This window comes from Pseudorca crassidens, chromosome 20, assembly GCF_039906515.1.
Source record: "Pseudorca crassidens isolate mPseCra1 chromosome 20, mPseCra1.hap1, whole genome shotgun sequence".
Taxonomy (NCBI): Eukaryota; Metazoa; Chordata; class Mammalia; order Artiodactyla; family Delphinidae; genus Pseudorca; species Pseudorca crassidens.
Window position 1 is genome coordinate 4,984,024 of NC_090315.1, and position 26,935 is coordinate 5,010,958.

The 26,935-nt window shown below is 53.3% G+C and overlaps 3 protein-coding genes across 9 annotated transcripts; all 3 read left to right on the forward strand.

Moving 5' to 3' along the window:
- Positions 1 to 62: 62 nt before the first annotated feature.
- TMEM86B (transmembrane protein 86B) lies at positions 63 to 2,800 on the forward strand. 3 transcript variants are annotated; one of them, XM_067719241.1, is made up of 4 exons: positions 63 to 191; positions 874 to 971; positions 1,295 to 1,541; positions 2,214 to 2,800. In XM_067719241.1, exons 2-4 carry the CDS (start codon positions 888 to 890, stop codon positions 2,594 to 2,596), a joined length of 714 nt encoding a protein of 237 aa, XP_067575342.1. In that variant the 5' UTR covers positions 63 to 191; positions 874 to 887; the 3' UTR covers positions 2,597 to 2,800. The 3 variants fall into 3 exon arrangements, with proteins under 3 accessions (XP_067575342.1, XP_067575344.1, XP_067575343.1); XM_067719243.1 differs by having other exon boundaries at positions 1,298 to 1,541; XM_067719242.1 differs by lacking the exon at positions 63 to 191 and having other exon boundaries at positions 195 to 971; positions 1,298 to 1,541.
- A 4,905-nt stretch (positions 2,801 to 7,705) lies between these two features.
- Positions 7,706 to 19,019, forward strand: PTPRH (protein tyrosine phosphatase receptor type H). Its single transcript, XM_067719231.1, has 8 exons — positions 7,706 to 8,399; positions 9,207 to 9,285; positions 9,387 to 9,434; positions 14,862 to 14,954; positions 15,608 to 15,695; positions 16,631 to 16,741; positions 17,569 to 18,291; positions 18,399 to 19,019. Exons 1-7 carry the CDS (start codon positions 8,264 to 8,266, stop codon positions 17,767 to 17,769), a joined length of 756 nt encoding a protein of 251 aa, XP_067575332.1. The 5' UTR covers positions 7,706 to 8,263; the 3' UTR covers positions 17,770 to 18,291; positions 18,399 to 19,019.
- Positions 19,020 to 19,156: 137 nt separating this feature from the next.
- SYT5 (synaptotagmin 5) lies at positions 19,157 to 26,278 on the forward strand. 5 transcript variants are annotated; one of them, XM_067719149.1, is made up of 9 exons: positions 19,666 to 19,805; positions 20,954 to 21,056; positions 21,623 to 21,795; positions 23,439 to 23,558; positions 23,674 to 23,841; positions 24,166 to 24,333; positions 24,630 to 24,747; positions 25,026 to 25,159; positions 25,699 to 26,278. In XM_067719149.1, exons 2-9 carry the CDS (start codon positions 20,978 to 20,980, stop codon positions 25,897 to 25,899), a joined length of 1,161 nt encoding a protein of 386 aa, XP_067575250.1. In that variant the 5' UTR covers positions 19,666 to 19,805; positions 20,954 to 20,977; the 3' UTR covers positions 25,900 to 26,278. The 5 variants fall into 5 exon arrangements, with proteins under 5 accessions (XP_067575248.1, XP_067575247.1, XP_067575250.1 ...); XM_067719150.1 differs by lacking the exon at positions 19,666 to 19,805 and adding an exon at positions 19,911 to 20,203; XM_067719151.1 differs by lacking the exon at positions 19,666 to 19,805 and adding an exon at positions 20,351 to 20,459.
- The last annotated feature ends 657 nt before the right edge of the window (positions 26,279 to 26,935 follow it).

Sequence of the window (26,935 nt, forward strand, 5' to 3'; positions counted from 1 at the left end):
GCATCGTGGCCTCTGGGGTGGGACCCTTGGAGCATGGAATTAGGGTCCTCAACCTCCAGGCTCTGCTGTGGGGTAACTTCTGCTGAGACTGCTAAGCGTTTCCTGGAGGAGCTGAACACTACCCGGCCTCACGTGGGTCTCGGTCCCAGCGAGCCGTCCCCTGTCCACACGCGCAGGCTCTGGGAGGTGTGGTGAGTGGGCTTCTAACCAGCCCCCTTCCCAGCACCCCCTCACCTGCCCAGCGTGTTGCAGAAGCCATGTCCCCTGAACCCTTTCCCCTTGGTGGAGCAGTGGTAGTTGGGGGCAGCCAACCAAGCCAGACAGGTGGGCGCCCAGCGGGTCCATGTCTTCCAACGGAAAGGTAAAGAACATACCAGGTGCGCTGGTGGACATGTGCGGGAAGCCTTCCCTGGAGCTGAGGGCTGGCACGGCCTCCTGGTTCAGCTCCTTCCTGTTGGTTCAGCAGGCGTTTGTGGTGGGCACTCCTGAGGGAAGGCCAGGGCCGAGGACGGCGAGGGGAGGAGGGAGTCTCCCGACCTGTCCCTGGGCTCTGGTCCCCTGCCCTTCCCCCCAGCTCATGGAGGGGAGGGCATTGAAATTCCGCACCCCATTCCCTTCTGACCTGCCAGGCACAGCACAGTGGGAGGGGCGTTGGCAGCCATGGCTCCCTAGGCAAGAGACGAAGCCAGGGGAAGGGGGCTGTGGAGGAGGAGAGACCCCTGGGTCCCAGTGGGCACCTTATCAGCAGGTGCCAGGCAGGGCCATCCCCAGGGTGGGGGCAGCACCTCCCTGGGCCCTGTTATCAGTCCCAGAGTCCACAGGACGCTCCTCGGGTTAACGTGTAACCACACGCCATCCCCTCCACCCCCAAAGCCACCGGTGCCCACATGCAGGCCACTTTGGGTGGGTCACACGTTGACATGGACACCCGGGAAGAGGGGCTGCCTGGAAAACCTCGCTTTTCAGCTCAAGTGAGAGCCACGGAGTGTGGGGTGGGAGCTGGGCCTGGGCTCCTGGGAACCCACATGACCTGGAAGAATTGGGGGGCTGGGTTCTGTGGGGTTGGATGTCCTGGTTCCTGTGCAGCTGCCCCCCTACCCTGGACAGCATGGCTGGCGTCCCTGGGTGGGGGCGGGATGGAAGCCCTGACTCCCAACTCCTGGCCATGTGGGGCCTGACCCCCAAAGGCTGGGAACTGGCTGAGACCAAAGCCAGGAGGGTTCTGGAGCCTGGTCCCAGGGCCTGGGGGCTGGGCTGAGTTCCAGTGGCTCAGCGGCCCCTTTGTCCCCCGAAGCAGCCGCATGTGGGCAGGTGGCTGAGCCCGTTCTTCCTCACCTGTGCCGTCTACTTTCTCCTCTGGAGCCCTGAGAACCAGCCGCCCTGGGTCGGTGCCCTGATCAAGTGCCTGCCCATCCTCTACCTGGTGGTGCTCCTGTGGACCGTGTACCCCGGCGGGAGCTACAGCTTGCTCCTGCAGGGGGCCCTTCTGTGCTCAGCTGTGGGGGACTCCTGCCTCGTCTGGCCTGAGGCCTTCCTCCATGGTGAGAGGGGCTGTGTTGCGTTGTCCCTTCTGGACCCCCGGGGGGGGGGTGTCCGGGGTGCAGGGGGCGACTCCCCAACAGAGCCCCTGCCAAGTGCTTGAGCCAGTTGGCGTGTAAAGGCAACTGGGAAATGGACGGCAGTGAGGGGGACATACCCAAACCTTGGGCCCCGAGGAGCTCTCCTTCCATGAGGGCGCGGGCAGCATTACCTGAGGCTGTGGGAGTGTCCAGAGGTCACAGTCCTGAGTACGCTGGTCGAGGACAGCCTCGCCGAGAAGGTAAAGTCTTGAAGCGGGTGCAGGGTACCAGCCCGGTGCCCTTCCAGGGAAGGCCCTTCCGGGCAGAGGGGCAGCAAGTGCAGAAGCCCTGGGGTGGGTGTGCCTGCTGGGTGAAGCCGACTAGGGGCTGAGCAAGATGGGGTGTCAGTCAGTGGACAGTTCTGAGCAGGGTGAGGATGGGATGCAGTGTGCGTTTTTAGGTCATTCTGGCGCCAAGAGCAGGAGGAAAGAGGACCACCAAGGAGGCCAGCGTTGTAATCCTGGCAGATGGGGTGGTGTGGCCAGGGTGGGAGCTGGTGCTTGGGGAAGGCCCTTTTTCTCAGGCTCTGAGGGCAACGAGGTGATGCTGGGAAGCAGGGGTCTCAGCAGGCGCACCCACCCCTGTCTCCTCCAGGCATGGCTGCCTTCGCCGTGGCCCACCTGCTCTACCTCTGGGCCTTCGGCCTCACTCCCCTGAAGCCTGGCCTCCTGCTGCCTATTCTCCTGGCTTCCATCCCATATTATGGCCTCCTGCTTTGGCACCTCCCGCCTGACATGGTCCTGCCCCTGACGGCTTACTCCCTGGTCCTGGCCATTATGCTGTGGCGTGGCTTGGCCAGGGGCGGGAGTACCTGCTGGGGCGCCCTGCTCTTCACGCTTTCAGATGCCGTGCTGGCCTGGAACCTCTTCGTCCATCCCCTGCCCCATGCCCACCTGGTGGTCATGGCCACTTATTATGGTGCCCAGGTCCTCATCGCCCTGTCGGCCTTCCAGAGCCCCAGGCTCAAGTCCAACTGACCAGGGGCTGAGGCAGGCAGATGTCCACCCCCCTCCTCCCTCAAGGACCTGGGCCCCCAAGATCAGTGAGGCCAGAGAAACACCCTTGGGGGTGAGAGCCAGTCCCCCAGACTCCCATCTGCCGGTGCCAGTCTATCTGGAGACACAGAACTGTTTCTGGCCCTGATCTGTTTTTCTGTTGCCTAAGTAAAGTGGGTGTTGCAATGGTGACATCTCCATTATTTGGGGAGGGGTGGGAAGGGAGGGGTGATCACAATAACAGCAAGTGGTTCGTTTTCCTTTTTTTTTCCTCCCACAAAATTTACCATTTTAACCACTTTTAAGTGTATGACTTAGTGACCTTAAGTACATTCACAGTGTTGTGCATTGAACACTTGCTGTGAGATCTACCCTTGGAACACGTTTTCACATGTACAACGCAATGTTTTTAACTATACCCACAGCAGACTCCTGTGGACCAGTCCTGGTGCCCAGGACTTAGGGGATATGGAATAACCAACCGCCCCCCACCCCAGGCCCTTTGATGGTGGTAGGGATTCATTATGCTCATTGTACAGATGAGGATTTTACAGATTTGAGGCCAGGAGGAGACAGCTTGGTCAATGTATTAGTTTCCTGTGGCTGCTGTCACAAATTACCATAAACTGGGTGACTTAAAACAACAGATTTAATCTCTCACAGTTCTGGAGGCCAAAAGTCCAAAATCATTGTGTTGGTAGGGGTGCCCTCCCTCCAAAGCTCTAGGGGAGGGTCCTTCCTGCCTCTTCCAGCTCCTGGTGGCCCCGGCCACATTCACATGGTGTTCTCCCTCTGTGAGTCTGTCCTCTCCTGAGGACACCCGTTGTTGGATTTAGGGCCCACCCTAAATCCAGGATGATCTCATCTCAAGATCCCTAATTACATTTCCAAAGACCCTATTCCTAACTAACATCACATCCATAGGTGCTGGGGCTTAGGACTTGGGCATATCTCTTTGGGGGCCACAGTTCAACTGACGACAGTCACATACAGTACCAGGAGAGGAGAGGGTTGAGGAGATGAGGAAACTCAAGAAGAGACTTGGAGGAAGGGGTAGGTAGCAACACGGTGGGAATAGAGTACTAAATAAGAAAGAACCTGGGTATGGCCCTCATCCTGGCTGTGACCTTGATAGCCCACTGCTCCTCTCTGGGCCTCAGGTTCTACATGTGAGGACAGAAAGCAGTCAGAGCTGCTCTCCAAACCCTGCTCAATTTCTACAGACATGATGTGCTTTTAGGGACTCTTACAGCAGAGAGGAGACTTCTACATCCATGATATGATTTTTAGGGATTCTTAGAGCAGAGAGGAGACTTCTGCATCCATGATGTACTTTTGGGGACTCTTACAGCAGAGAGGAAACATCTACATTCATGATGTGATTTTTAGGGACTCTTACAGCAGAGAGAGGACTTCTACAAACATGATATGCTTTTAGGGACTCTTATAACAGAGAGGGAACTTATACACCCATGATGTGGTTTTTTAGGGACTCATATCAGAGAGCAGACTTATCCATGATGTGTTTTTAGGGACCTCCAGAGCCCACTGTTGGTTTCTAGTCCCTGCCTCACCTTCAGGCCAGGATCCCCACTCACCATAGAGGAAGGCCTCAGGCCAGAGGAGGCAGGTGTTCTGGGTGGGGGTGCCCTGCTCTTCACAATCTCAGATGCCACGTTGGCCTGAGATGCCTTCCTTCAGCCCCACACCCACTTGGTGGTCATGACCACCTCTTACACTGCCAAGGTCCTCATCACTCTGTCAGCCGTTAAGGGTGGGAGACTCATGACAGACTAACTGGTGGGTAAATGAAGTGAGCACCCTCTCCCTTCCTAAAGGGCCCCCCAGAACAACCTTCCACCCCAGGGAAACGTGCTAAAGGAGCAATATTTCCAGCCTCCATCTGTCTAAAGCCCATATTCTGTTTTGTTAAATTGAGATATAGTTGATATAAAACATTGTGTACCTTTAAGGTGTACTGGTGTTGATTTGATACATTGGTATGTCACAGTATGATTATTACCCTGGTAATGTTAGCTAACATCTCTATGGCATCACATAACACCTATTTTTTTTTTTTGTGGTGGGACCAATTAAGATTTAGTCTTTCAGCAACTTTGAAATTCATGATACAGCATTGTTGTCTGTAATCACTATACTGTGACCATGTTCTGTTTGAAGGCATTTATATCCAATTCCTGAAAACGACGTTATGATCGCAGCTTTATTGAGATACTCTTCATATACCACCAACTGCCCACTCAAAGTGTGCATGTGGTTTTTAGTATTTTCACAGTTTTGCAGCTATCACCACAATCAGTCTTAGAGCATTTTCATCACCCCCAGAAGAGACCCCGTGCCTTTTACAAATCACCCATCCCCTCCAGCCCAAGGAAACCACTAGCATAATTCACTTTTTTTTTTTTTTTTTCCTGCGCCGCGTGGCTTGCAGGATCCCCGACCAGGGATTGAAGCCGTGCCCTCGGCATGAAAGTGCAGGGTCCTAACCACTGGACTGCAAGAGAATTCCCCATAATTCATCTCTAAATGTTGGTGTTTCCAATCATTTGGGTTGTTTTCAGTGGTTTTTTTTCTTTTAATTTTTTTAAAATTGAAGTATAGTTGATTTACAATGTGTTAATTTCTGCTGTACAGCAAAGTGATTCAGTTATACATATACAAACATTATTTTTTAAATATTCTTTTTCATTATGGTTTATCCTAGGATACTGAATATAGTTCTCCAGGGACTTCCCTGGTGGTCCAGTGGTTAAGACTCCTCACTTAAAATGCAGGGGGCGTGAGTTCCATCCCTGATTGGGGAACCAAGATCCCCCATGCCCTGTGATGTGGCCAAATAACAAAAGCAAACAAAAAAAAAACCCCGTCAAATATAGTTCTCTGTGCTGTACAATAGGACCTTGTTGTTTATCCTTGTGTTTCATGATGATAAACAATTACTACTCTGCACTCAGTTCCAGTGTGGGGCTTGCTCCCCTCACCAACAAGCCAATCTCCAACACCAGCTGGGCGTCCTACAAGTCAACTCAGTTCTGACGCTATCCCACAGGTTAAGGACTCAGTCCTACAAGACTGCCACCTTTTACCCCCCACCCCCACTTCAGATTCCGGTGACAAGCCCAGGTTGTTAACCTGTGTTCTGACCAACTGGCTATAAATCAGAGGTTCCCAAGACCCCCCTCCTCGGGTTGGATTAATTTGCTAGAGCAGCTCACAGAACTCAGAAAAACGTTTTGCTTACTAGAACACTGGTTTATTACAGAATGTAACTCAGGAACAGCCAGATGGAAGCACAGGCACAGGGCAAGGTGTGGGGAGAGGGCACGGAGCTTCCATGCCCTATCCAGAAAATGTTCCTCTCCCCAATCTCCACGTGTTCACCAACCCCGCAGGCTAACTATAGATTGAGACTAGGCTGGGACTGGGTGGCCTGACCCCCTACTTCAAGGTCATTCCCTCCAGTCCCATTTCCACCTGGTGCTCTGGCCACACAGAAATCCCCCCAGATTACCCCCAGCCCTCTCCTCCCTCTTAGCCCTGACATGGGCTCTCCCCTCTGCCTGTGATGACTTCCCAATGCAGTTCTTCACTTGACCAAACCCTGCTCTTGTACGAAGACTCAGCCCCAGTGTCACCTCCCACTAAGGGACAGATGCTTCCTCGGTGCTCTCACCATTGTAGCCCACTTCATGTCACTCTGCGGTTACCTTCCCAGTCTGCCTCCTCACCACAGTGTAAGCTTGGCCAGGGCTGGAAGAGGCTGTTTGCCCTTGGAGTCCCCGGCATTGGTAGAGCTTGTGGTCCTGCCTGTAGGAAGCCATAGGTGTTGGGAAAACACCTGCAGGCAGGCAGGGAATTGCTTCAAGACGGTGAATGAACACGGCTTCAGTTCTTGAACCACACAAGGAGAGGAAAGCGTGGAGCAGAGAGACTGAAGTCCACTGAGCAGCAAAAACAGTGAGAAACTCCTGGGAAGATTGAAGGGGATTGTGAGCTGGTGGTGGAGGGGTGGACAGGGTTGGCAGCTGGAGCGGGCTAGAAAGAGGATAGCCACGGAGTCTGTAAAAAGAGAGTTTGGCCCCTCCTGGGGGCAGGCCCCACAGAACTGAAAACATACAATGTTTTCGTACATACAACATACAACTGAAAACATACAATTCAAGCAACATTATTTTTAACAGCCAAAAAGGTGGAAACCCAAATGTCCATCAGCTGGTGAATGGAGAAACAAATTGTCGTCTATCCATAGAGTGGAATATTGTTCAGCCACGAAAAGGAATGGAATATGGACTTTGGATGATTATCATTGTGTTCATCAATGGTAACGTGTACATTTTGGGGATGTTGACAGTGGGGGAGGTTATGCATGATGGGGGCAGAGGGTGTATGGGAAATCCCTGTACCTTCTACTCAGTTTTGCTGTGAACCTAAAAGTTGTGGTGAAAATAACTATGTCATGGGCCAGCAAACTTTTCCTGTAAAGGTCCAGGTAGTAACTTAGATCAGACATGGGAGCAATGAAGGTGAGTGGACTCCAAATCCCATCAGGCCATGGGGTCATGACTTCATGAGCTGCAGTGACACAGAGAGTCCAAGTGCTCATGGGAGTTGTAGTTTAAGGGGGCATGTCTATTTGGGGACAACAGAGAATGAGGGACGAAGAGGTATTTTGATTTAGGGGAAGGAAGGGATAAGCTATTTCTCAGAGAACTGACCTGACTGGTGAGGAGTGGGGAGTTGGAAAGCCCTCCTGGATGGAGCCTACTGATTCCTCTTGTCCCCTCCACCCAGCCCCGGACCCCGTCACCATCACCTCCTGTATCAGCACCTCGGGGGGGGGGGGCACGGAGTCACCCTCACCTAGTTCTGCCCCCTGGGAGGCTATGAGGCCTTTGAGTTGGAGGTGGGCAGGCAGCGGGACTCCAGGACAGCTCCTCTTGTGGGAGAGACGTGTGCGTGTCGGGACTTAGGCCGTCTCAGTCCTACCCAGCCACCATCACGACCGTCTGGGATGGAATGAGGGCCCAGTCTGCCTCCGTGACCTGCCACACCGAGAGCACAGGTGAGCAGAGCCCCACGGGGACAGAGAGCTATTGATACAATGACATTCTCTCCAGACCCCTTCACACCCTGTTGTGAGACAGTCTCACCAACCCATGGAGTCCTTTTTGTTTGTGTTTTATTTCGTGCTTTCTTTTAAACAGCTCTGTTGAGTTGTAATTCCTATAACATACAACAGTTCACCCATTGAAAGTGTACAGCTCACTGACTTCTAGTATATTTGCAGTATTTGCAACCATTATTACCATCAATTTTAGAATATTTTCATTAACCCATAAAGAAGAGTCATCTCCTTAAGCCATCACCCCCTAATTTCCCCAATCCCCCACCAACCAGCCATTGGCAATCTCTAATCTGCTTCTGTCTCCATAGATGTGCCTCTTTTAGAGCTTTCCTAAAAATACAATCACACAGTATGTGGTCCTCTTTGACTGGCTTCTCTCACTTAGTATAATGTTTTTAAGGTTCATCCACTGTTCTGGTGTGTATCAGTGCTTCATTACTTTTTATTGCCAAAATAAGATTTCATTGTGTGGATAGACCACATTTTGTTTATCCATCTGTTTGATGGGTCTGTTGGGCCATTTCTACGTTTTGGCTATTCCGAGTAATGCTCTGAACATTCGTGTGCAGGTTTCCATGTGGACGTATGTCTTCATTTCTCTTGGGTGTATACCCAGGAGTGGAATTGTTAGATCATATGGTAAGTCCGTGTTTAATCTTTTGAAGAACTGCCAATTTTTTTTCCAACACTGCCGCACCATTTTTCACCCACCAGTGGGATGTTTGAAGAAGTTTGAACCTCACACTCAGGAGATCTTTGATCATGTACCATTGACCGTGGTCATGGGCCTCCCTGGGCCCTGTCAACCATTTCCTAGGAATGAAAGCCTCTTATGAGATGGGGTCTCTGATCTGGAGACACTGGAGTTCGGTGTACTGATAAATGGATGCTCTTCCAAACTGGGCTCAGTGGGTCCCAGTGTCCAGGATTCTCTGGTTTAGCAAGAAGGGTCTCTGAGAAGACAGGGCCTCTTGGATCCTGGACTGGATCACTCTTTCTGATGGGGAGGGGAGGCTGCCCTGGGCATTGTAAGTTGCTGTAAGCAGCATCCCCGGCCTCCAGCCACTAGATGCCAGTGGCACCACCATCGCAGCTGTAACAACCAGAAGTGTCTCCAGACATTGCCCGATGTCACCTGGAGGGCAAAATCGCCCTCTCTGAGAACGACTAGTCTAGGCCAAATTGGGGAAGAGTCACTCTCTTAACAACCAGGTCACTTGAGAAAGTGATGCCTTTGGATCAGGCTCCTCAGGAAGTGAGGACCTAAGGGGAAGAGGTTGGGTGGGAGGTAGGGCTCTATCCAGAAGCTTTCTCCTTTCCCTTCTCTGCCCTCGAATCTACCCTCTAGACCCTCTGATCAGTCTGGGTGAGGACAGAGGTAGGGGAGATGGAACAGCAGGAGAGCAGACCTAGGCTCTCACAGCCCACCACACCTCCTTCCCCCAGGGGCCATCGTGGGAGCCATAGTCAGTCCCCTTCTGTTTCTCATCCTGGTGGGCCTGCTGGTTTTCTTCCTGAAGAGGAGGTGAGACTTGGCGCAGGGCTTATCGGGTGCCAGGAGGGAGGGGGCCTGGGGAAAGATGGGGATCCGTGGTTCTGGCCTCACTCCCCATGTCCTTTTCCCAGGCATAAGAAGAGTGAGAAGAAACCAGCACCCGGGGATCTGGTGTTCAGGTGAGTGGGTTTGGGGAGCATTCAAAAGGCTCACTGTCAGGTCAAATCCAGCTGGTCACTGTATAGGTCAGAGGGCAGGGCCAAGGAACCCACCCACACCAGCCTCAGATCCCCACTGCGGCAGGGATCGCAATGCCTTCACCGCTGCCCACTCCCTAAGCAGCCTGGGCCGGTGGCTGTGGAATCTCTTTCCGTCTCAGTTCTGGGACTTCCATTCATTTATCCAAAAAGCCATTCACCGAACCCCTGTTAAGTGTCAGGCACTGTTCTAGGTGCCGAGGAAACTGGCTGAAACAAAGATTCCTGCCCTTGTGGAGCTTACATTCTAGCACAAGCAGCCATTAATAAACAAGATGATTAGGAATTCCCTGGCGGTCCACTTGTTAGGACTCCACGCTTCCACTGCAGGGGGCATGGGTTCAATCCCTGGTCGGGGAACTAAGATCCTGCAAGCCGTGCAGTGCGGCCAAAACAAACAAACACACAAAAAAACAAAACCAAGATGATAAAGAACGTGATGCTTACTTGGAGACAAATAAAGCAAGAGGTGGAGGCAAGAAGGGTGGAGGAATATTTTAAATAGAGTGTCCAGGAGAAGCCTTACTAAGAAGATGACTGAGACGAAGTCATTTGAGGACAGACCTGAAGCAAGTGAGGGCAAGAGTCCTGTGCCCATCTGGGGAAAAGGCATTCCAGGCAGGGGGATCAGCAAGTGCGATGGCCCCGAGGCAGGCACAGGCTTGGCGTGTTTGGAGAACGTGGTGTGTCTCTGAGACTGAGCAGAGTGGATGAGGCGGGGTGGGGGTGGGGGTGGCGTAGGAAATGAGGTCGGAGAGCTACCAGGTGGGATCAGATCAGGTTGGGCCTTGTAGATGATAGTGGGGACTTTGGTTTTATCCTGAGATGGGAGTTTTTGGAGGTTTTCGATAGACCTGTGACACAGTCTCACATTTTTATGAAGCAAAGGCAAAAGTAGGGAAGCAAAGGAAGACGTCTGTATATAATCCAGATGTCTGTTATGTCTTGGAGCAGCAAACAGTTAGAGGGAATCAGATTCAAGATGCCGTTTGAGTGTTTGAAGAGCAGACCTGGTTGAAGAATGGATGTATGGTGTGGGATTCAGAGAGGGCTCAAGAGTGAACCCAAGGAATTCAGCCTGAGCCCCAGGGAGGCTGGAATGGCCATTACTTGAGACAGAATGACTATGCGGGGTGCAGGTTTGGGGGAAAGTGTCAGGAGCTCAGTGGTGGACACACTGATTTTGGGATGCTTGTCAGACATTTGAGTGAAAACGCTGAATGGGCTGTTGGATACAGAGTTCCGTGGTTCAGAAAAACGTTTGTGCAGATGTCTTCATCACTCTGAGTCCCCTTTAGGTTGGGTCAATCATCATCAAATCTCTATGTCAGAATGATCCCCGGGGATCAATAGAGGAGAGATAGACCAGGGAGTTAAGGGATGTTGCGAAACCAGGTGAGACGGCCTTGGTGTAAAAGAAAGAGGCATAAACTGAGGGCGTGGCCATCAGAGGCAGGGGCTTGAGGGAGAGTAAATACGATGATGTCCAGTTTCTCCTTCGCCATAGAATCTGTCCTGACCAGCGTCCCGCCCCACTCACCCTGTGACCTCTCCCCTCCTTACCCTGTGTCCATTATATGGCATCTGCAACAAATCACTGCACCCATTGGATTCCAAGTCTGGCCCCACCTGTATGCTGAGCATCTTGCCCTCCTCAACCTCAACGTGCGTGTTTGGATGTCCCAGCGATGACCCTCGAGGACACACAGGTGGAGATTCCAGGAGGCAGGTGGGAAAACAGCTCTGAAGCTCGGGAGGGGGAGAAGTAGGGACTGGCAATGGAGATTCAAAAATCACAGATGAATGGATGGAAAGCGAAGCTAAGGAAATGGACAAACCCCATAAGAAGTGTGTGTCCAGTGAGAAAGGGGGGATTGAGGATGGGCTTCTGGGGATGCCCACCTTTTAGGATGGGCAGAGGACAGGGCCCCACCAAGGAGATGGAGAAGCAGCAGTCAGAGAGACGGTGATGGTGCAAACCAGGAGAGGGTGTTCAGGAAGAGGGTGGATCCGGAAGAAAGGAAGGCGCGGTCAAAGGTGCGAAGTGCTGCTGAGCACTGAGAGGTGGCCTTTGGAATTGGTGATAAGGAGGCAAATAAGATAGGGGACTTTGAAAAAAGTCCTTGTTCCCCTGTAGTCGTGGTGGAGACACCAGGCCATGGTGAAGGGTGGGAAGGAAGCAGAGAAAACCGGTCAGTGTGAGAAGTTTGAATGTGAAGGTGTGTTTTCATAGGTCGTCTTATTGTTTAGGTGTGATAAGGCCAATGGATCCAGAGACAGACACCACTGAAAGATAGTTCATTACAATCACAGATCCCAGGAGAGGGATTACACATTACACCAAGCAAGGCCATGCAGAGAAGCACCAGGGTCAGCTGGGAGGTCGGGGAACACCTGAGGAAGAGGCTTTACTGTGGTTTCTGCAGCAAGAAGTGGGCAATCCAAGGCAAACGGGTTTAGTTTGAATCATTTCAGTGGACTCTGATGCACAGGGCCTGTCCCCTGTTCCTGGCGGGGGTTCCAGCAGATGGATCCCCAAAGGGGAGGTGGTGAGGGTGTGGATTTAATCAGCTTCTCAAGAAGGAGAACTGGGGAAGTGCCTGGCGGTCCAGTGGTCAAGATTCCAGGCTTTCACCGCTAGGCCCGGGTTCAGTCGCTGGTCGGGTATCTCCCACAAGCCACGCAGCGTGGCCAAATAAATAAACAAAACTGTAAAAACAAGCAAACAAACAAAAATACCAGTCACGCAAAAAAGAAGAAGGTAAACTGACGAGCCTCCAACCAGGGTCTCAAAACTGAGTCAAGACTGTATATATAACATTGTATATGTAACACTATACTACAAGGGGAAGAGAGACAAAGAGCTGGAGCTGGAGCCACAGGAGGTCAAAGGATTCTTTTTTTAATACAGAAGTAAGATTAGCATGTTTACACACAAGAGGGAAAGAGGAGAGGGGAGAGATACAGCAGAGAGGGAAGAACCACAGCTAGATAGGGCCACAGGGAATTGGGGCCCAGAGAAGGGCAGTGGTCCTAAGTGGGAGAAGAAATACCCTTTCCTTTTTTTTGAGTCAAAACAAATTTTGATTGTGGTTAAAAAAAAAAAAAACAACCTCCAAATAACAAATTTACCACCTCAACCATTTTTAAGTGTGCAGTTCAGTGGCATTAAGTCCATTCACGTTGTTGTGCAACCATCACCACCATCCATCCATAGAACTCTTTTTTTAAAAAACTTTATTTATTTATTTATTTTGGTCACGCCACATGGCTTGTGGGATCTTAGTTCCCCGACCAGAGATTGAACCCACACCCTCAGCAGTGAAATCGCGGAGTCCTAACCACTGGACCGCCAGGGGATTCCCCGTAGAACTCTCTTCATCCTGCAAAACTGAAACTCTGTACACATCAAACACTAACTCCCCATTTCCCCCATCTCCCAGCCCCTGGAAACCACCCTTCTACTTTCTGGTTGTATGAATTTGATGACTGCCTCGTACAGGTGGAATCGTATTTGTCCTTTTTGTTTGTTTGTTTGTTTGTTTGTTTTTGCGGTACGCGGGCCTCTTACTCTTGTGGCTTCTCCCGTTGCGGAGCACAGGCTCCGGACGCGCAGGCTCAGCGGCCATGGCTCACGGGCCCAGCCACTCCGCAGCATGTGGGATCTTCCCGGACCGGGGCACGAACCCGTGTCTCCTGCATCGGCAGGTGGACTCTCAACCACTGCGCCACCAGGGAAGCCCGTATTTGTCCTTTTATTTGTCCTCTTGTGACTGGCTCATTTCACTCAGCATAATGCCCTCCAGGTTCATCCATGTTGTTGTATGTGTCAGAATTTCTTTCCTTCCTTAGGAAGAATAATATTCTATTGTATGGTTAGACCAAATCTTCTTTATCCATTCATCTATCAATGGACACTTGGTTTGCTTCCTCTTTTTAGCTACTGTGAATAATGCTGCTATGAACATGGGTGTACAAATATCTGAGACCTTGCTTTCAATTCTTTTGGATGTGTACCTACAAATGGAATTGATGAATCAGAAACAACATCACTAACTTGAAAAGATATCTGCACTCCCATGTTCATAGTAGCATTACCCACAATAGCCAAGATATGGAAACAACCTAAGTGTCTATCAATGGATGACTGAATAAAGAAGGTGTAATATAGGGCTTCCCTGGTGGCGCAGTGGCGCAGCAAGCCCGTGCGCCACAACTACTGAAGCCCGTGTGCCTAGAGCCTGTGCTCCGCAACAAGAGAAGCCATTGCAATGAGGAGCCCTCGCACCGCAATGAAGAGTAGCCTCCGCTCACTGCAGCTAGAGAAAGCCCACGCACAGCGACAAAAGACCCAACACAGCCGAAATAAATTAATTAATTTTTTAAGGTGTAATATACATATAGAATGGAATATTATCCAGCCGTAAAAAAGAATGAAGTAATGCCATTTGTGGCAACATGGATGGACCTTGAGGGCATTATGCTAAGTGAGATAAGTCAGACAGAGAAAGACAAATACTGTATGAGATAACACTTATACAGTAAGTCCCTTACACACAAATGAGTTCCGTTCCAAGACTGTGTTCATAAGTCCAACAAAGTTAGCCTAGGTACCCAACTAACACAATTGGCTATATAGTACTGTACTGTAATAGGTTTATGATACTTTTCACACAAATAATACATTAAAACAAGCAAACACAAAAAATAAAACATTTTTAATCTTACAGAACAGTACCTTGAAAAGTACAGTAGTGCAGTGTAAGAGCTGGCATACAGGGGCTGGCACTGAGTGAACAGGAAAGAAGAGTTACTGACTGGAGGAGGGAGAGGAGGTGGGAGATGGCAGAGCTGAAGGATCCTCAGCCATAGGAGACAGAGGGCAAGCTGCAATGTCACTCACGCCTTGTGTGATTGGACATGCGAACGCACATTCGCGTCTTTGAAAGTTCACAACTTGAAGTTTCGTATGCAGGGGACTTCCTGTGTGTGGACTCTAAAAAAAAAACTCGAGAGAATTCCCTGGGGGTCCAGTGGTTAGGATTCAGTGCTTTCACTTCCAGGGTCCCGGATTCGATCCCTGGTTGGGGAACTAAGATCCCACAAACTGTGCGGCGTGGCCGAAATTTAAAAATTAAAAAAACCTCGAACTCGTAGATACACAGAACAGACTGGTGGTTACCAGAGGCAGAGGGTGAAATAGGTGAAGGTGATCAAAGGTACAAACTTCCAGTTATAAGATAAATAAGTCCTGGGGAGGTAAAAAAAAGAAAACAAAACACAAAATCCTTTTCTTTTATCCCAAGCGCACAAGGTTAAAGGAGGTTATGTGCCCCTCTTCCCCCACAGCTTCCCAGGGGACGTCCTGGCTGAAGACTTTGCCGACCACGTCAGGAAACACGAGGACAGCGGCTGTGGCTTTGCTGAGGAGTACCAGGTCGGGTGAGAACAGAGGGAGCCGAGCTGAGCCCCACGTGTCCACGGAGACCTTTTCACCCCTTTGGGATTGAACAGAAGCAGGGATACATACTTGGTTGGCTCATACAGAAATTCTCAGCCATGATTATCCACCTTCTTGACTCACTGAACTCTTACTGTAGTGTTGGTTGGATGGGTTAATCCTAAAGCAACACCTTGGTTTTCCCCTGACCCCTCCTCTCTCACCTACCTCTCCAGTCCCCATCCTCCTGCCCTTCCTCCAAAATGCCCCCCCGGAGATGGTGCACACACTCGTCCTATTTCTTTCTTTCTTTTTTTAAAAATAAATTTATTTATTTTTGGCTGCGTTCGGTCTTCGTTGCTGTGTGCAGGCCTTTTCTAGTTATGGCTCATGGGCTTAGTTGCTCCATGGCACATGGGATCTTCCCAAACCAGGGCTCGAATCCGTGTCCGCTGCATTGGCAGGCAGATTCTTAACCACTGCCCCACCAGGGAAGTCCTACTTGTCCTATTTCTGCAGGTGCTACAGAATTCCAGGGTGTAAGGGGTGAGTGGGGTGGCACTTAGGAAGGCGGAGGGAGCAACACGGGTATCCCTGGGGGAGGGCAGAGAAAATCCAGCATCTGTGCACCCTCCCCTCACTTCGCCCCGAGCAGCCGGCCCTGGAGGACCACAGCCAGTCCCAGACGGTGGCCTCAGCTCCGGAGAACAGCGCCAAGAACCGTTACAGAAACGTGCTGCCCTGTGAGTCACGAGCCTCTGCTGACTTTGTTCTCAGCCGTGACTTTATCAACATCCCAGGCCTGACCCTTGCCCCTTATTACCCGTGAGGGACAAAGCTCTTGCCCCCGTGAGCTGAGAAACCCCAGGCCGGCTCCTCCCGCCCGAGGTCCCTCAGACCCTCTCCCAGCTCCCCTTGTCTGTGTGCAGCGTGACGTGTCGGCGTGACCTCTATCCCCAGGTCTCCCACCCTGCCCCCCTGCATTGCTAATGCCGGCCTCTTCCCCTAGATGACTGGTCCCATGTGCCCCTGACGCCCCTCCCTGGGGAGCCGGGCTCTGAGTACATCAACGCCAGCTGCATCCCTGTAAGGCTGCGGTTGGGAGCCAGGAGGATGCTGAATGAGCCTCGGAAGACGAGGGCCAGATGAGGCGGGATGTGACCTACCTGTTTTCCTCAACCAGGGTCTCTGGAGCCTCTGGGAGTTCATTGCAGTCCAGGGCCCCCTTCCCCACACTGTGGGCGACTTCTGGCGCCTGGTGTAGGGGCAGCGGAGCCCCACACTGCTCATGCTGACCAACTGCGTGGAGTCTGCCCAGGTGAGAGGACACCTGGGTCCTGGGTGCTGACCCCTGAGCCCGTGACCCTGCCCCAGACACTGATCCCAGGGTAGACCTTGACTTAGACCTCACTGATTCCCTCCACCACAGCCCCAACCTTCCTGTCTCCCCCAGTCCACCCATTTGTCCACTTACAGGGTGAAGCTGATCTCAAGGACCTTGTGAAAGAAGAGTCCTCCCGGCTGGGATGAATCTACACCTGGCTGCCTGTGGGTCCTGCCTTGTCACCAGAGCAGGGGGGATTCCCCGGCACTGAATACAAGAGCCACCCTGCGGAGGGGCACCAGGGAAGGTGCTCTGGGCCCTCCTGTACTCTGACCCGCCCCAGTCTTCCCCCAGGTGAAGTGTGAGCATTACTGGCCTCTAGACGCCCAGCCCTGCACCCATGTGACCCTGGTGGGTGAGGAGGTGATGGAGAACTGGACAGTACGAAATCTGAAGCTCTGGCATGTAAGCCCCCATCCCACCCCTTCAGCCCCACCTTGACCCTCAGTTCCTCCCCCGTGATATTCCAGGCAGTCCCCTCCCCAGAGCTCCCCATGAAGTCTAAGCTTCCGCCACTCCCGCAAGGGACCACAATGTGCCCCAGGGATGTCCCCACCGGTCAGAAACCAGCCCCCGGGTCCTGAGCTCCCCCCAACTCCCCTCCGTCTAGATGCAAGAGCAGAAGACTTTATCTGTGCATCAGTTCCACTATGTGACCTGGCCAGACCATGGCGTCCCCCACTCCCCAGACCCCTTGCTGGCCTTCTGGAAGATGCTCCGGCAGTGGCTGGACCAGACCGTGGGGGGAGGCCCCCCCATTGTACACTGCCCGTGAGGACCAGCCAGAGCCCTCTGTCTGTGAGGAAACCGCCCCCTTGGGGCTCAGAAACCAGGGTTCTCTGGGTCCTTAGGAACTTCTAGAGGAGGTGGAGGAGATGGGGAGGGCAGAAGGTGAAGGGGCGGTGATGCAGGTCAAGAATGATGATAAGGGTGAAGAGATGGGAAAGAAAGAAAAAGAGGTAAAGGAGGAGGCATGCATGGGGAGAAGGAGGGAAGAGGGGTGAAGAGCAGGAGGGAGAGGCAGCCAAAGGTTTTAAGAAACATTTAAAACAGCTCCTTGGGGGCTTCCCTGGTGGTCCAGTGGCTAGGACACAGCACTTTCACTGTCGAGGGCCCAGATCCCACAAGCTTCACAGCGTGGCCAAAAAAAAAATTTTTTTAATGAAAAATAAAATAAAACGGTCATTTTCATGTTTAAAATTTTTTTTTTTTTTTTTTTTTGCGACACGCAGGCCTCTCACTGCCGTGGCCTTTTCCGCTGCAGAGCACAGGCTTCGGCCGCGCAGGCTCAGCGGCCATGGCTCACGGGCCCAGCCGCTCCGCGGCATGTGGGATCTTCCCGGACCGGGGCACGAACCCATGTCCCCTGCATCGGTAGGCGGACTCTCAACCACTGCGTCACCAGGGAAGCCCTAAAATTTTTTTTTAAATGACAAGCTTGGGAGCTCATCTTCCCGTGTATGAACCCTAGCTCTGTCACTTACTAGCTGAGTGGCCTGGGACAATCGACTTCACCTCACTCAGCCTCCATTGCCCCGTATGTAAAATGAGCACGCTCAACTAATGGTTCCTACCTCTTAGGAGTGGGAGGAGTGAAAAAAGCATGTAAGGCACCTGGAACAGGGCCTAGCAGGTAGATAGAACACAGAGCATAGTCATTTGTTATTACTTCCTACTTAATGAAGTAACCCCCACTTAACACTGTAGCCTCCAGAATAGTCTCACTGAATACCCTGACCCCTGGGTGCTCCAAACACAGATCCCTCCAGTCAGCTGAGACTCCCCCTCCCGTGGTCTGACCCTTCTTGTCCCCGCCTAGCGCTGGCGTGGGCCGCTCGGGCACCCTCATTGCCCTGGATGTCCTGCTGTGGCAGTTGGAGAGTGAGGGTCTCGTGGGGCCCTTCAGCTACATGATGGAGATGTGAGAAAGCCGGCCACATATGGTGCAGACTGAGGTGATGGGGATCCTCGGGCACTGGGTGGGTGGGATGGGGTGGGGCCCCAGAGGAAAGCAGGCCGAGGCTCAGTAGCGCACCCTCACCTGCCCGTGCTCTGTCCCCAGGCCCAGTATGTGTTCCTGCACCAGTGCATCCTTAGGCTTCTGCAACAGTCAACCCCAGTGCCCGCTGAGAAGGGGCCCACCTATGAGAACCTGCTTTTCGAGAATGTAGCTCCTACAGAGGCCTAAGCTGCGGGAGGGCTGAGACCCCAGCCCATCTAGACTCAAATGCTGCATCCCTACTTCACCCCAGATACCTGGACCCCTGGGACAGCAGAGGGCTGGGGTCCCACACCCCTGGGCCCTGCAGGAAGAGGGGGCTGGCAGCCTAAATTCCTGCTTTCCGGAGGGGGAGAGAGGTCAGGTGGGAGCCCAGATCCTGGATTTCCAGTTCCTTGAAGAAGGAGAGGGATGGGATCTAGGATTTCCTTGTTGCTTTTTGAGGGAGGAAGAGGCTGCAGGGTCTCAAGGAAACAAGCTGATTTCTGAGGAAGAAAGGAAGTAACGAGGGTCCAGAATTGTGGCCACCCAAGGCGCGAGGGCAGGCCAGGCAGGGTCCTGCCCGTATTTTACTCCAGAAACTGAATCATCAACCTTCGAGGATCTGAGGTTTCCCTGCACCCCACTGCCTGTACATATTTTTTCTTTTATCCCATAATTTATTAAATCACTGTGCTCCCCAGAGACACTTGCCCCATTGGATTTCTGGGTCTGGAAATAATATTGGGGTGGGTTCCTGACGTTTAGGTACTGAGGCCAATGTCCTAGGGAGGAAACTAGGGGGACTCACAATTTGCACCTGAAAAACGTAGATTTGGACAGTTGAGTCTCTCCGAGAAGGCTGTAGGTCTAGGGTCTGGGCAGTGTGGACTCGCTTCCCTGGAGCTGGGAGCACGGGGGCTTGCCTTCTGGGCACGGCCTTAGGGGAACTTAGAGGGTGGAGTGAAGTCTGTATCGGATTTGCTGGAGAATTTCACGCTTAGTCTCCTGTCTGGATATCTGAATAGCTGGGTCTCCGGAGAGGGTCTTCTGGGTCCTAGAACCCGATATCCCGGAGCCTGGTTCTATGGACAGTCCCGGGGTTTGGGGTGGGGAGAAGGGGTCTGTATGCCCGGTGGCTGGACTAGAAGGCAGAAAATCCTTGGGACCAGGATAAATATCCGTGGGCGCCCTGGTGGTTCCAGGCTGGGGCGGGACGAGGGCCGGGGCGGGGTTCTCCACCTTCCAAACACGCACGCGCACACACACATACACACTCTTAGGCTTTCTCTCACACACATATACACGCTCACACACACGCACACACGCACATACACACCCCGGGCCGGCTCCGTTCGGCTGAGCCCCCGCCCCACAGCGCTCCGCGATCAGCACCCAGGACAGCGCCAGCCACACGCGTTCCGGGGCGGGGTCCGGGCGGGGCCGGCGCCTCGGTATCTCTCGGGAGGGTCCTGTCTAGCCACCGAGCAGGTAGGAGCCACTGGAACCCCCTCCCTAAGCCCCATCCTCATTTCCATCCCTAGAGAGATGGTGTATATGCGCGCGCGCGCGCGCGCGTGTGTGTGTGTGTGTGTGTGCGCGCGCGCGTGTGTGTGGTGGCGGGGACACTGGGAGAGACCAGCAGATGGAGTGGGAGGGCTGGAGCCTGAAATGGGGAGAATGGGATTTAGAGACAGGTGTGGAGACAAAGAGCCAGAGGGAAGGGAGGAGCAGGCAGTGGAAGAGGGTGCGAGATCCCGGTAGACTGAGATCAGACAACAGGCAGAGGCCAGACAACCCAGACGGAGGAGCGGCGAGAAGCCGACGGGGAGACGGACCTCGATGTGGGGTCGAGAGAGGAATGGAGGCCGAGGCGGTCACGAGGACAGGTGTGAAGACAGAGCCCAGGGTGCGCGGAAGAGACAAACAGGCTGAAAAGGATGTGGTGGCCCAGCCAAGGCAGCAGGGCAGCCGCCCGCCCCTCACATTCCCCGCAAGAGTGGGAGAGGGAGGGCAGCCTGAGTCTTCACTCCCAGGACCAGATGTGGAAGGAGGAGCCAGCCTTGGGCGCGTGGACAGACGCACGGGCAAGGCCGCGTCCTCCCCATCTTCGCTTGTCAGGGGTATCCGGGTCTGAGGTCCCAGGTGGGACGGGGAACCGAACCGGCTTGCGCCTCTGGGACTCGGCTTCTGTGCGTCAGCCCCGCCCGTTGTCCTGGCAACAGGCCGTTGCCGGGGCAACCAGCGCTACCTTCACCCCGCCCTCGTGGAGCCAGCCGTTGCTCTGGGCAACCCGGTGCGCTGGTTCCCACGCCCGCCCTCGCCCACTTCCGGTTCAGGCCCCGGGGAAGGGCAAGGAAGGGACAGAAGTCAGCGGGATTGGATTCCTAGAGGCCTTGGAGGGAGGGGGCGTCCCTTGGGATGAGATTTGGTCCTGGAATCCACCCCCAGCCCTCGCCCTCCGTCGCAGGAAGGCTGAAACAACAACCCCCAGCATGCCTCGCGGCGGTTGGCAGGTTCCCATACGGGACCATACGGCCCAGGGTGCCGATGGGAGTTGGAGTTCTTTGTTGTTCGGATGGCTCGACGGATGCACGGGGTGGGTGTGGGGGGACTAGAGCATTTGGGTGCCTCCGCAGAAAGAACAGTAAGACCCCGCCGCCATGTTCCCGGAGCCCCCAACACCGGGGCCTCCAGCGACCGACACGCCTCCTGACTCGAGTCGCATCAGCCACGGCCCTGGTGAGCGAAACCCGGGGTGGAGCGGAGGGAAAGCCAGGCTAGGATTCCCAGGGGCGGGCTTCGAACGGGTGTATTCAGGCTGGCGGGCTGGAAAATACGGGTGAGATTGTAGTCGGCATCCTGGATTGGAATCTAAATGAAATGAAAAAGGAACAGGTTTGTGAGAAAATCAGGAACCAAATCAAGGGGTGTGGAATGGAATGGAACTGTGGATTGGTGAATTGGAAGGTCCACCTCTCCCTTCTTTTAAAGAGGGAGACTGAGGCCCAGAGAAGGGTTAAGCCTTCTAAAACACAGCGGTTGAGCAAAAAGATTAGAATGGGAGTAGAAGAGGAGGTGGAACTAATCCTAATAGGCAAGAAAATCTAGATGGTGTCAGCCTGCCTTAGGTCTTCAAATAGTTTTATATGTGAGACCAGTTGGAAGGAAAACATGGGAATAAAATGGAATGGAAATGGCTGGAGGGAAAACAAGGCCAGGATTTCAGCTGACATGTGTCATACAGAATGAATCAGCCTGCTTGTCTCTCAGGGCCTCAATGTTTGCTGTTTCCATGTCCTCTGCAGTGCCCCCCTGGGCTCTGGCCACCATCGTGCTGGTCTCAGCCCTCCTCGTCTTCAGCTGCTGTTTCTGTCTCTACCGGAAGCGTTGTCGGAGGCGGATGGGCAAGAAGAGCCAGGCTCAAGCCCAGGTCCACCTTCAGGAAGTGAAGGAGCTGGGCCGGAGTTACATAGACAAGGTGTGGCCTGGCCCAGCCCCTCAGCCCTGCTCCTTCCTTCACCCTTACTCCTCTCAATGGCCCAGCAGCCTCAGTCCCTGCTCCATCCCTCTTACACCCGCTGTGTTTGCTCATCTCCCTTGTGTGTCTAGCCCTAACCTGGACCTGGGGACCTGGAGATAGACCAGACATTCACAAGAACCTCCAGCCTGATGGGGAAGTCAGATGCTCATATAGACATTCAAAATACAGGGTGGTATGTGCCACATTAGAGGCAGTACAGGGCATATGGGAGCACAGAGAAACCACCTGACAGCCTAGGCGGTCTGAGAAGGCTTCCTGGAGGAGGTGACTTCTGTGTTGAGACCCAGAGGAACTCAGAATTAACTGAGAGCAGAGAGAAGGACATTCTACCTCAAAGGAGGAGCATGTGTTGAGGCCTGGAATCCTGATTCTGAGGGATATTTGGAGAACAAAGAGTCATTCTTCACAATAGCTGGGGTATAGCATACAGATATCCTGTGCTCTAGGGTGAGGTTTCTGGAGAGCTCAGCAGTACCCATGTAATGAAGGTGATTGGGAGCCACAGAAGTTTTGAGTGGGAGAGGCACAAGGTCACATGGGCTTTAGGATGAATCCCCTGGAACCCTTGTGGAGGACAGGTCTGGGGCAAGGAGACAAAGGAGGAGGCTGTATGGCAGCCTTGAGAGGTTGAAGCAAACGCGAGTTGGAAGACGTCGTTGGCGTGGAAAGCTACAGGTGCAAGTATCTGAGCACTGGGCCTCTGAATGCAGAGTGGAATGAGACTCTCCTGGGAGCCAGAGTCCTAGGTTTCCAACCCAGAGCAACCGGCTCTGTGACCTTGGGAAATTCACTGTTTGTCTCTGAGCCTCAAGTTTGTGGACCATAACTAGTATTTCCTTACCTCCCTTTTCAACAAATAGGTGTTAAAATTATTACCCTTAAGGGGTGTCCTTTAGGGCCCTGGTATCCAGTCTTCATCCCTCTCCCCTAAGCCAGTGACTCCAAAGACCATCAGCATCAGAATCAGTTCAGGTACTTGTTGAAATGCAAATTCTGGATCTTGTGCCAGACCTACTGAATCAGAATCTCTGAAGTGAAGGCATTTTGCCACACTACTCAGGGGAATTCTGATTCACATTGCATTTTGAAAATCGGTGGCTTAGGTTAAGAAGTTTTCTGACTTTGTTGTTCTAGTTTAGAATGGCAAATACACACTAAATATGCCATTTTTCCTCCATATTTTCTGTCCAAGATCACTGATCAATGTGGCAATTTGGACAATCATCCCAATACATCCATTAATGTGTGAACTAAAATCTGCATCCATCCTGTAGGCAATGAGACACTGTCAGTGCTTGTTTTTCTAGTCTAGTCGTGACAAGCACACTGCATGTGTGTCATCACGTCTATGCCCCACCGGTAGCAGGCATCACTAATAAAACACTGACAAATGTACCACAGTGTTTTGCCATGGCTAGTCCCACCTGTGGCAGACATCACTAATCAAACACCGACTCTGCTTAGCTTGCAAGTGTTCAGGTATAGCTGGAGGGATCTGTGAGTCTCCTTTGGCTTCTGCGCCTGGGTGGATATCACTATCAGGGGAAGAGTTCACCTGCCCTTGCCCCTGGCTCTCTAAGGTGCAGCCAGAAGTGGAGGAGCTGGAGCCGACACCATCTGGGCCAGGGCAGCAGGTAGCAGAGAAGCATGAACTAGGACGACTACAGTACTCACTGGATTATGATTTCCAGAGTGGCCAGGTGAGTGTGGAGGAGGGGAGATGCTTTGGAGGGGAGGGTCCCAGGGGTTCTAGCCCCTTCTTGGAGGAAGCTCTGGAAGGGAAGCTAAGACTAGGGTCCCCTTATCACTGTACAGCTGCTGGTGGGCATCGTGCAAGCTGAGGGATTGGCAGCCTTGGACCTAGGTGGCTCCTCTGACCCCTACGTGCGGGTTTACCTGCTGCCAGACAAACGGAGGCGGCACGAGACCAGGGTGCATCGGCAGACGCTGAACCCACACTTTGGGGAGAACTTTGCCTTCAAGGTGAGCTCGTGGCCTCAGTGCTTTATGCCCGGCAGCCTGTCCCCAGTCTCTGAAACGCTTGGGACCGATATCTTCGGCTTTTACTGGTGGCAGCTACCAGCTCTGGGGACTATTCCACTGGACCCTGCGTTGTCCCTTTGGGGGGCACTACTGGCCCCTGGACTGCTTCGTTGGTCCTTGGGCTGTCCCATTTGGGGTCCATAGGCACCCCCCTAACTGTTCCTTGGGACCCTCGCTGCCCCCACTCATCGCCTTCCACCTGGATGTGCTGTGTCCCACTTCCTACTCTCACCGTGTGCTTTCTTTGCGTCCCCCTTCCCCCAGGTCCCCTACGTGGAGCTGGGGGGCAGGGTACTGGTCATGGCAGTATACGACTTCGACCGCTTCTCCCGCAACGACTCCATTGGGGAGGTGCGGGTCCCCATGAGCTCCGTGGACTTGGGGCGGCCAGTGCTGGCCTGGCGGGAGCTGCAGGCGGCTCCTCGGGAGGAGGTGAGCACGCGTGGCCACGCCCCCACATCTGGCCACGCCCGCCTCAACCCCGGGCCAATCAGATCACAGGCCTCCGCGATCCTCTGGGCTCCAGCACTTCCACCTGCTGCAGAAGAGTAGCTCCCAGGTCTATCCTGGTGGATCAACGCCTCCCCTCGGCAGTCCCCCTCGGATTGTACCACCCGGGTCTTAACTCTGGACCATACCATTTCAACACGAGGGGGAGGGAAGAAAAATCGCAGAGGGGTTGGATGCGGAGCCCCTGTTCCGGTGATGAGTTCCTCTCCATCTTTTAGCAGGAGAAACTAGGTGACATTTGCTTCTCCCTCCGCTATGTCCCCACGGCCGGGAAGCTCACCGTCATCGTCCTGGAGGCTAAAAACCTGAAGAAGATGGATGTAGCAGGGCTGTCAGGTGAGTGGGAAGCAAGCAAATGGTGATGATGGTCGGGGGAGGTTCTCTGGCTAAGGTTCTGGCAGTGTCTGGGCCCCGAGGGTCTCATAGGGGAGAGGGGGATCCCGGCTGTCATGGAGGATTTAGATTCTATTTGGGCACAGAGAAAGGGAGACCTGAGGGGTCCATGGGCTGTCTCTGTGTTGTTCCAAAGGAGAGTCTCATGCATTCCCCTCAATCTGATCCCTTTGGACTCACCAGAGTGGTGGGGTTATAAGATCCCTCCTCCCTCTCCCCAGATCCGTATGTCAAGGTCCACCTGCTGCAGGGTGGCAAAAAGGTGCGGAAGAAGAAAACGACCATCAAGAAGAATACTCTGAACCCCTATTACAACGAGGCCTTCAGCTTCGAGGTGCCCTGTGACCAGGTCCAGGTGAGCTCAGACCTGCCCATAGCCCCTGCCAGAGCAGCCCTTACCCCGGAGTCCCAGGCCCTTAGAAACCCCCGTTGCTGAGGGAAGGGAGACTCCTTAGCAACCCTGAGAAGCCAGGTCTTGGGGGTCTGATTGTGTTCTCAATCTCAGTTTCTCCCATGAGGACCAGGAAGCCCCACCCCCAAGCAAGACCAGGGTGCCCGTTGCCCTCAGGAGCTCTGGTTACTGAGAAAAAGAGACTTCCCCACAACCCTAAGGCCCGGCCCCTCCACCCATTTCAAAGTCTTGAAGATTTGCCCCCCTTAGGAGGCTGACCCTAAGGGGCCTCCTAACAACCCCTGAGCAACGGGGTCCTGAGAGTTTATCTCTGCCCCCTCCCCCGGTCCAAGCTCCAGATGAAGCCTTAGCCCAGGGACCTAGGAAGACCCCTCAGAATGAGGGTTGTGAGGGAGAGGGTCTCCTTAGCAATGAAATCTGAGTCCCTCACATTACCTCCTTACCCCACTCTCTGTCTCTTCTTCCTCCCCTGCCCACCTCAGAAGGTTCAGGTGGAGCTGACTGTGCTGGACTATGACAAGCTGGGCAAGAACGAGGCCATCGGGAGGGTGGCCGTAGGGGCAGCGGCCGGGGGCGCTGGGCTGCGGCACTGGGCAGACATGCTGGCCAACCCCCGGCGGCCCATCGCCCAGTGGCACTCGCTGCGGCCCCCTGACCGAGTGAGGCCACCGCCAGCACCCTGATACCCACCCTCAAGCCCCTGACCCCAGACTCCTGTCCAAAGCCACGTCCATGCCCACCTATAAGCCTTCTCTGAACGCTAACACCCCCCCCACTCTACCCATTCCTGCCTTCTCCCCATCCCCATTATGCCAATCATGATAACCTGCCAACTCCCCCAATATGGCACATGCCCCAAAGCCCCAGGGACCCCTGGGGGAGGAGGAGAGCAGTCTGGTCTCCCGCCATCCCAGGGTCTCGCCCTCTGCTTTGACAATCAGTGATCCCAGCCTACTATCCCCTTGGCTCCCAGTATCCCTTTTCCTGCACAGTATCACCCACTCCTGTCCCCGGTCTGATTCCTGCACCGCTCCTGGGACCAAATAAATACTCAGCAACTTTGCTGGCCTGGACCGGTGCTCCTTGATGGAGGTGGGTAGGGGTGAAGACTGGGAACGCAGGAGGGACCCTCCAGGGGTGGGACCACACAAGGGCAGGGATAGGGCTGCCTATCCTGGAAACACACGCGGAAACTCACCCACCCACTCATCCATCCATCCTTTCACCCACTCACTCTCCCATTCACTCCATCACTTATTCATTCACTCACCCCTCCAAGCTTCAGCTTCCTCACCTGAAAAAAATCATGGTAATACTAACACCTACTGTACATTTGCTGTGAGGAGTCAATGAGAATTCACTTAGTTATTCATGAATTTATCTGCTCCCTCACCCATGATTTACATAGATTTTCGTACCCATATTTCCCTCCCTCCCTTTCTTTCTTCCTTGCATCATCCATCCTTTCTATATTCCCTGAGGCCCTCTGTATGCCAGCTTCTGTTGGAAGCTCGGGACCCCCAAATAGATGCAAATCCAGACTTTACTTCCAAGCAACTTATTGTCATCAAGGAAACAAAGTAGATATGCAGCGTCTAGGAATAAAATCCCCAGAGAATGAGAGAAAGGGCAAGATTTCCTCAGGGAGACACAGTAGTTCCAGCTACACCTCATTCTTTTTGCAACAAATTCTTTCTCTCAGTCTGTGTCTAGGAAAGT